Source organism: Nicotiana tomentosiformis, chromosome 9 (assembly GCF_000390325.3).
Source record: "Nicotiana tomentosiformis chromosome 9, ASM39032v3, whole genome shotgun sequence".
In the NCBI taxonomy this organism is placed as follows: domain Eukaryota; kingdom Viridiplantae; phylum Streptophyta; class Magnoliopsida; order Solanales; family Solanaceae; genus Nicotiana; species Nicotiana tomentosiformis.
The window spans coordinates 15,104,648-15,114,776 of NC_090820.1; the positions used below are offsets into that span (position 1 = coordinate 15,104,648).

General features: G+C 38.1%; 1 protein-coding gene across 1 annotated transcript; it reads left to right on the forward strand.

Moving 5' to 3' along the window:
* Positions 1-5,403: 5,403 nt before the first annotated feature.
* LOC104097034 (ethylene-responsive transcription factor 14-like) lies at positions 5,404-5,787 on the forward strand. The gene has a single exon (XM_033656361.2). The coding sequence runs from the start codon at positions 5,404-5,406 to the stop codon at positions 5,785-5,787; it is 384 nt and encodes a 127-aa protein (XP_033512252.1).
* The last annotated feature ends 4,342 nt before the right edge of the window (positions 5,788-10,129 follow it).

Genomic DNA, 10,129 nt, shown 5'->3' on the forward strand with positions numbered 1-10,129 from the left:
GAATAGACTAGAACTAGGTCTAATCAACTCTTCCCACTAAGTTAAACCCCAGTGATTGGCTAGAAAAAGGCATAATAAGATGTAGATAATTAAGTACAATATTTTTTATTCAAATTTGTACTTGTATTAAGCTCACACACTTGCTTGGAAAATCTGGCTGATAATTGTGTTGCATGATACTAATATAAAGTGTTGAAACTTTATTGCAGAAACAAATAAGGAGTTGCTTAGGAGTTGGTTCTTTGACTCAGGTACGTGCCACACTGTCTTAAGTCACTAAGACTTTATATTCTAAAATTATTTCTATTCTCATACTTCTAATTTCATTGGTATCACTTCCAATTGTCTTCTCGTCAAATATTAAGGGGGAATCCTAGTGTAATTAGAGATCAATTACTCCTGAAATCCTAACAGTCAAAGTAACCGTTATAAGAGTCCACTTAGAACTTAAATTCGGTAACCTTATCTCTTCCAGTCAAATCAGGAGTAACGCCTTTAAAGGACTCTTATGATCAGCTTCTCATACCTCACTATTTCTCTCAAACCTTAAGCAAGAATCAAAAGCAATTATCACGAACTAATTCTCTCTTTCTATTCTTTGAGACTCTCATTTGATCACCATGCCTAAAGTTAGTCAAATACCCTCTAAAGCAAAATCATCAACAAATGCTGAAACAAAACCCAAAATCATGAAGCCCAAATCGAAGAAAAATGCCAAGCCATCAAGGGAACCCACACGCACACCTGCTCTTTCTCCTTCGATATCCTCCACTATACATACATCATCATCCCCTATTCCTACTTTTCATAGTGTTCCTATCATTCCCACCTCCACTGTATCCCATCCTCCAAAATCAACCACCCAAGCACTTGGGCTTCCTATGTAAAATACCTCTAAGTCAATAAAGGTCAAAGCTACTCCAAGAAAATCTGTCAAGAAAGTGCTTGATGCTGCTACGCAGGGTAACACTGTAGCCAAGGAATTTGTGGTTCGAGGGGAATCAGTTCCAGTTACTACTGATCAGGTACGACATCCTCCTTCCAAATCAGATGTTTTGGTGTCTGCTATAGATGCTACACCCCTAGATACTCTCCCATCCACAAGTAAGAAGCCACCAGTGGACAAATTCACTGTAGAAAAGGGTGTATAGGATCTGGGGAAGGAGGTAGATGCTACGGCTGTGGAGCCTGTGGTTGAGGAGGAAGGAAGTAAAGACCCTGTGCAAAAGAAGGCTTCTGATGTCCTATCTTTTAGTTGGACTAAGGATGAGGAAGATGATGGGGGTGAAAAAGAAGAAGAAGTTGTGAACAGTCATGAGGAGCATGATGGTCAAAACATAGCCAATGAAGAAGAGAGGAGTGAGAATGAGGGAGCATCTGGATATGAGAAGGAGAGTGATACATATGATAAAATAGGTGAACAGGCTAATGACTATGTAGAAGAAGAAAATCATAGTGAAGAAAATGAGGACTCTGAAAGTGAGGGTTAGGATCTAGAAAAAGTGAGTGAGAGTGAAGGAGGTGATGAAGAGAGTGAGGAAGAAGAAGGGAATGCGAGTGAGGAATTTGAAGGCTCCATGACAACTGGAAACACTGTCATATCCCCTTCAGAAGAAACTGGTGAAGAGGCAAGGACTCAATAATCAGGGTCTTTGTTATCTCATTTCAGTGGAGATGAGGAAGTTAGTAAAGATGAAGATGATGTGCCACTATCTGAGGTAGGGAAGAAATCCAGGAAGACCCCTATTAAATCTACAAATTCAGTAGTCTCAACAAAGAAATAAGTGGCTCCTCCTGCTAGAACTCCTCTCACAAGGAGTAAAAGAAAGGTTGTTGATTCACAAATCATTAAGGAGTCTAGAAGTGCAAAGAAGCCAAAGAAGAAGGTCTCAATTATGGAACCTATTGTTGAGGTGGATGGAGAAGATGAGACTAACTCTGCCTTACCATCTAATTATGCTACACCAAATAGAAAGGGTGCCAAAGTCACCAAACCTGCTACCTCTTCTACAAGGGCCAGTAGTAGTAAGACAAGAAAGAATGTGCCCACTACAGTTGATCGACTCACAAAGTTCAGGAACAGAAAAATATTGAATGGGAAGATTCTTGTGAACACTAATAAGAAGGGGATGGCTCAACTGGTGGAAAAACTTGAGCTACAGGGGTGAGAGCACATATTTGTCAAAGATTTCCCCCAGTATGTGTTCCTGCTGTGGTAGAGTTCTATGCAAACTTCAAATTTGATGGGAAGGTAGTTAAGAGTAAGGTAGGGGTATTTGAAATGGAGTTTGATGCTGAGGAGCTGGGGATGCTTCTGAATATCTCTTCCTTGGGATTTGACAATTACTTAAAGAAGAAATGGCCAGCCATAGACAATGATGTTAACACTGGCATTGTGATCACCAGGAAGTTCTCCCAAAAATTTGAACTAGATGCTCCCCAGAAAGTGTACAAGACTGATATGACTCCCTTCCAAAAATTACTGTTTTATTTTGTCAACTCCTGCATTCTTCAGAGGTCTGAGAGAAGGCATGAAGCTACTCTATTGGACATAGTTATGATGGAGCTGCTTGACACTGGTAGACCTATCAATCTTCTTAGCCTGATGATTCAGCACATGACAAGAGCTGCAGATACTTCCAAACCCAAGAATGCCATGCTTTATGGTTTTATGTTGACTGAGCTGTTTGACAAGCTCAACATTGCCTTACTTGAGCTTAAGTTTGGAAACCACAATGACGTTTTGGATATTGTTACCCTCAAGCAGTGTGGGTATGAGGAGATCAACGCAAGAGGACCCACAAGATCTGTTATTCTACCTGGGAGTAATAGGGCTGCAAAGCTCAGCAAGAGGTTGGAGTTGGTTGTTGAAGAGAATGCCAAACTTTGTGAAGACAATAATGAGCTGAGAAAGGAAACAAAGCAACTCAGGGAAGAACTTAGAAGAGATAGGGAGGCTTATTCCCAACAGATTTCCACCCTTGTGAAATATTTGACCCCCTCTGCTTCTCACCCATGACCCCGTTACTTTCCAGTGTCCTTAGTTCTTTTGCTATTCCAGTGATACCTTATCTTTTGTTCCTTTTTGTCTTAGTCTGAGTAGTTTGCAGTATGCTTAGTTTATTTTGTTCTAATGATGAAGACAAGGCACTGGGCTTCTTTTGGCACTACTTAATGTCTCCTATTGCTCTGCTTTACTGCTTTGTACTATATTGGATCATTAGCCTAGTCTATTTGCCTTTTCTTAAGCTTGTGTTGTCGCATGTTTGTCCTTGAATCTTACATTATCTGTGCTTAATATCTAATATTTTTTGTGTGTTTTCGATGATGCCAAAAGAGGGAAGATAAAGGTTGGAAGATTGTGGGTTGTGTTGTGAACATACATATCTGTCAATAGTCCTTATCACTTGTTATGATTATCTGGTTCTTTGATGTGATTATCCGGTTCTGCTATGTACAAAGTTTGTCATCATCAAAAAGGGGGAATTTATTGAGTATTGAAGTTTTGATGATTAACAAAGTGTGACTAAATGCTCAAAGAACTATGTCCTCAACATAGCTGCTTAACTGTTGTGAAGAACTAGCTCCTCAGGATAAAGGATCAGCTCCTCATGATTGATACTTGTACGTCTGTACACGGCAGTAACTTTATCTCAAAGTTACCTAGGTCCGAGTTTGGTGGAAGAAGCCTGCTATAAGTGATAAGGGTCGTTGCTCAAGAAGATACGGATAATTCAGTCAGAGACAAAAGTCCCAAAGCTTGTGAAATCCTTGGAACAGTAGGAGTCCTATCAAAGAAGAAGCTGACTATGAATAGGACTCCTAGAAGATCTCAAGTTGTGTTTTAAATTGGATCGATTTTAGACTTCTGAACTATCCTTTTACACATCAACTAAAGAGTCATAGGTCATTTATTTGTGTTGAGTACTTGTCTTGTATTCTTCCGAGTCAGTCTAGTGAATGTGTTTTAGGAAATTGAGTTGTAATCAAGTGTCATAAACAATTAGTGAGTTGGAATGAGTATTTTGCTTTACAAGTTACAGTATCTTGTGAATCAAATAGGAGTAGTAGGAATACTGGAGAATATTTAATTACAATCTTGTAATTGATACATTTTGGCTCATCATTCTAGTTGAGTTGGAGTTGAAAATCTTACGTGGTAGATCGTGATTTTTGCACCTTTTGAGTCGGGTGATTTTCCACATAAAATTGCCGTGTTCATTTTATTGCCTATTTGCTTTACGTTTAAGGAAAACGGTAAAAAATCAGGTTATTTAGTAATCCATACGGACACTCAAACTAACATGGTATTACAAGCTATGGACTTAAAAACAGGACCTTAAAACAATATTGTATTATGCGAATTGTTTCTTCTAAGAACTAACAACGGAATCTCTATACGCTGTTTTCCATCTCGATCACAACGTTTGATCTTTTTGTTTACTTTTTCAATAGAAATGATTTCAAAATATATCCACTTAATAGGTTCTTCAAAGCACATATTGCTGATACAATGAAATTAAACAAGTTTAGCTAGTATTAGGTTATAAAATAGATTATCAATTCAATGTAAGGAGCTAGAATAGATCACAGGATTGTTCCATCAATGGGATTCTACGTATAGTGAAAAAATACTTTAATGAATGTAGTTCTGCCCTTTTAGTAGTTTAGTTAAATCATCATCCTATATACGTAAGCCAAGTTTTCAAAGCTTACATCGAACGAATCTAATCTTAATATATTTGATCTTATTAGCACCATTTTTAATCTATATAAATAATATCATTTATACACGCACTCCCACCTTAAACATTTAAAATCCTACACTGTACAAGAATTGAAAATTCTACCCCATTACTGATTTGTTTTTGGCAGTATTTAATTCATTATTTATTCAATGAATATATACCCTACAATTAAATATACTATAGGAGAAAAGACTAGTTTATATTATTTCGTAATACGTAAGAGCCAAGTTTCTAAGCCTATGACCTCAAATCAATTAATTCAGTATACTACAAACAAATATTCATACAAACATATATTCATGTTTGTCCCAATTGCTTAAAACATTTTTAGTTATTTTCAAACTTAATGTTTTATCAATTAAATCTAAAAATAGAAATGGAACAGAATAGACATGCATGCAAAATTAAAAAGCAGATGAAAAGAAAAGAAGACTTGAATTCTTTTTCAAAGCCATCACGTTGACCATCCAGATACACTGCATTAAAACTTTGGTCTAAATAGAAGGTTCTTTTACACGTGGGAACATTTCTGGGCCCTAGGATATTCCACGTGGCACATTATCCACCTTCTATTTTTCAAAACTAAGACCAAACTTTTTTGAACACCTTTATAAGCGCAAATTTACTTAGCCACCTCATTCTGCATGAAATAAACATGGATGAAGAGCCAAGCCATGGCAGAAAAATGGAGACTAAAAATGGTGGCAGTGGCCGAGAGATAAAATATCGAGGCGTCCGAAGGCGGCCGTGGGGGAAATTCGCGGCGGAGATTCGCGACTCGGCTCGACAAGGGGCTCGGGTATGGCTCGGGACATATAACACGGCTGAAGATGCAGCAAGAGCTTATGATAGGGCAGCTTATTCAATGAGAGGTCATTTAGCTATACTTAATTTTCCTGAGGAATATAATTTGCCTAGTAGCTCTTCACATTTTTATACTGGTTCTTCATCATCGAGGGAAGTTCTTGAATTTGAATGTTTGGATGATAAGTTGCTAGAGGAACTTCTTGATTGTGATGAGCAAAACAAGAGGAAATAAAGATAATGACCTCAATGTTCTCGTCTATCTTACTCTATTTTAACAATGAAAAATTGAGCTTTTTAATTACCTAAAATCACATTATTCAGTTCCTTGAGCCGATGGTCTATCAGAAATAACTTTTTTACGTGTACACGATATAATAAAATCTACGTATACACTACCATCTTTATACCTCACATATAAGATTACGCTGTATTTGTTGTTGTTACCTAAAGTCACATTATTCTTAGGATGGGGTGGTTTTTTTTTTCTCTTGGGTTCCCTTTTTCTTTTTATTATTTTACCTTTTGTTTTTGTTTTTTTGGTTTATGGGGATTTGGTTTTTGAATGAAGCAAGCAACCTGCGGTTGCAATGCTTCTAACACTATTGTACTGTACTTTGCAATGCAAATGATGAAAGGTCAAGAAAAGTCTTTGTGATCATAAATATTGCCATTTCTCTCAACAAATATTTTGATGTTTCTTCCATTTTTTGTCAGCAATACCACTGACAAAAGAACCAAGTTGATAAAAACTTGTGGCCCTTGATAATTTCTCAATTAGGTTGACTTTTCTTAACACTTTGCTAGCTAATAATATTTGAGTTTATGTCAGAAAATGCTACACTTGTCATTTTCGCGTTTCATATTTTTGGACAAACTTTCTCATTATAGTGTGCGTGCGCTGTGTCTATCTCTATGTGTGTTCATCTTTTCTTCTTCGCCTCCTTCTCAATTAAACATTTATTTTGCTATTTATTTATAATCATTCTTAGGCGGAATCCTAACGTAGCTAGTAAAGTTGCTATCATGTGACCAGGAGGTCACGAGTTCAAGCAGTGAAAACAGTCTCTTGCAGAATGGTGAATAAGAATATGTATAATAGACCTTTGTTTTCAGCCCTTCCCCGAACCCCGCACATAACGAGAACTTAGTGCACCGCGCTACCCCTTTATTCTTCAGCAGAGCAGATAGATCTTACCAAGTTTGTTCACTCGACACTTCTATTGAGTAATTCGCAAGGTTTATCAGACTATATATGAAGTGATAATTAAGCCTATGTAATTTCATCAATAAGGTTTTTTTTCTATTATTACTAGACAAGTTGGGCGATTATATGCTTCCAAATTTAATATCTTCAAACCAGGCAGGGTTTGTGAAAAGGAGGCTGATTTTGGAGAATATCTTACCAGAACATGAATTATAAATGGCATTTGGATGTATATCTGTGTATGCTAATGTCGTATTGAAGCCGCTGGACAATTTAGGGGTGGGCATAAATAAATAACGAGAAATCGAAAAATCGGACAGGACCAAATTAATTCGGTTCATTGTTATTCTGTACTTTCCTTCGATATTAGTATTAATATTTGTATTCTTCGGTTCGGTATTCGGTATTAGAGTCGGTATTTCTATATAATTCGAAATATCGAACTTTTTAAGTGTATATATTACAACTGTATTTCTGTTTGGCTCAGGCCCTTGTCCATTTTGTAGTTCAAGTTAGTGTAGTATCACGGAACAGAATGTCATTGAGTTGGTCCTATTTAGTTGAGTTAACTCAGGTTTGCTAGAAGCTAATTATTCCGTAAGCTACTTAGAAATGGTTTTCTGTCAGTTTGGTATACTTCTAAATTTATTATCCTGGAATTGTATTGATTATCTTAATACTTTCTAGTTTTATGCTTGTTAAAGTCGTCAGCTTAGAGGCAGTATCCGTTTACCGCTAGCAGATTGTTGCATTAGTTAGGCTCGTAAGTGTTTTGGAATAAACCGAACAGAAATAATATTTACGGTAATAACAGCGGAATAATAATGTACTACCGAGATACGGTAATCAACAAGAATAAAAAGAACAACAAGGATACACAGATTTTTAACGTGGAAAACCCTTCTGAATAAGGAAAAAAATCACAGGCCCAGGAGCAACAAAGTAATCCACTATAATGAGCAATTTTACACTCAGCAGTCCAGAGTAAAATACTTCAGTGACCACTATACACTCAAAAGAAATAATACCCTCTTTTAAGATTCTCACCTTACTGCAATATCGCTCACACTCTCTATTTTCCCTCACAGACTACACTGTCTGTGAATACCTCACACTGCTCTCTAATTCACAGATATGTTTTTGTAACGACCCGACCGGTCGTTTTGAGCTATAGCGCGACGTTCGACAGTTTGAGGCCTTGGGTAGCTTCAACTCATGCTTTATGACTTATACTGGTGGTCGGAATTGAATTTCGGGAAGTTAAGAGTTGTTTCGGATGGAAATTTCTAATTTCGGAAGCCTTAAGTTGGGAGAATCACTAAGGTTTGGAATTTGAGTAAACGACCTCAAAATCGAGATTATTTCGAGATTTGAGTAAACGACCTCAAAATCGAGATTTGAAGGTTCCGAAATAATTACGGACTTGGGCGTATGTTCGGGTTGAGTATGTTCGGGGCGTATTTTCAAAAGTTTTAGAATTTTATAAGTTTGGTTTGAAGTGAATTTTTATGTTATCGATGTCCGTTTGGGATTCCGAGTCTTAGAATAGGTTCGTATTGTGATTTATGACTTGTGCACAAATTTGGTATCATTCCGGAATGTTTTGATATGATTCATACGCGTTCGTCAAAATTTGGAAGTTTGAAAGTTTAAAGAAGGATTTTATCGTCGATTCATAGTTTGGATGTTGTTTGGTGTGATTTGAGGTCTCGAGCTAGTTTGCATCATTTTTTGGGCATGGTTGGTATGATTGCACGGGGTCCCGGGGGCGCATCAGGTGAGTTTCGGACGTGATTCAGATCGATTTGAGCCTGGTGTAACCGCTTCTGCGAAAGTTTGGTCGCAGAAGCGATGTGAGGCTCGCAGAAGCGACTTGGGCAGCCTGGGCGTGAGGTCGCAAAAGCGGAGGCGAGCAACGTACCTGCGTATGCGCAGAAGCGAGGCCAGTGCCGCAGGTACGGGCAATTGGGCAGGTGCGCGAGGCTGTGTCGCACCTGCGACTGCCCAGGAACGAAAGAATTTCCATAGGTGCGCTGGGTTGCTGACAGTAGGCTTTCACATGAGCGTAATTTGTTTCCGCAGAAGCAGGCCCGCATAAGCAGCTATTGTTCCACATATACGAAAATGTCGCTGGGTCTGACTTGGCTTTATACAAGATTTGGCCCATTTTTCTTCTTTTACACTTGGTTAGGGCGATTTTTGGAGAGCTTCAAGGGGAGGTTTTCATCAAACAATACAAGGTAAGTGATTCTCACCTATTACAAGTTAAAAACACGGTTCGTATATGAATTTAAATATGAAAATTAGTAAAAATTTAGAATTTTGGTAAAAAATCTAGAAATTGGTATTTTTGGATTTTGACCATGAAATTGGGCATGGAAATTGGGATAAATTATATTTAAGTTCGTGGTGTTAAGGGTAAAGTTTATCCTCGAAAATTCGAAATCCGGGCACGTGGGCCCGAGGGATTGACTTTATTTACTTTTCGAGCGGAGATGGGAATTGTTGTAAGTTGTTAATTTGTAAGCACCGGAGTATATTTTGATCTATTTGCACATTGTTTGACTAGTTTCGGATCGTTTCGCTTGGAGTTGAGTATTATAGTGGCGTTGGAGCCGATTATAGAACTTCAGAGCGAGGTAAGTCTCCTGTCTAACTCTGTGAGTGGTAAACTACCCCTAGGTGATGTATTTGGTATGTGCTACTTGTTGCAGGGGCTACATATACACGAGGTGACGAGAGTTTGTACGTAGCTAAATCCATGGTATTGTCCGGGTAGACTTAGGTTAACACCATGCTATAGCTGTACTATTTGAGTTGTCCCTTGCCTATTAAATTCCTTTATTTTACATTACGACCTGAGACGAGGCTTGCGTAGAGTGATAGACATGCTATGGTAGAGATTCGACGGGCTTCATGATTAGCCGCAAAATAATTGTACTCCTCTTACGAATTTCTTTAGCATTATGTGTTTTCATCGAAAGGTTTCCCTTAAAATATATAACTCACATGTCTATTAGTGAGATGGGTCAATGACCCGTTAAAGCTTCTTATTCTAATGGGATCGAGATGTTCGCCTCTGCACTATAATAGATACATATATGGTTCATGATGTTTGACCCTCGGCAGTGCACACATTATGATGGGATCAGGCCGTACGCCCTCGGCAAGATTATGTATCACACTATCATGGGAGCGGACCATTCGCCTCAGCAATATAATAGATGTATCTATGGTTGGCGCCGTTCGGCCCTCGGCAGTGCACATATTATGATGGGATCAAGCTGTACGCCTCGACATTCCTATAAAATACTTTTATGAAATCCTGAGTAATAATTGACAAGAAGCCAGCATATCTGCGAGTTTTCCT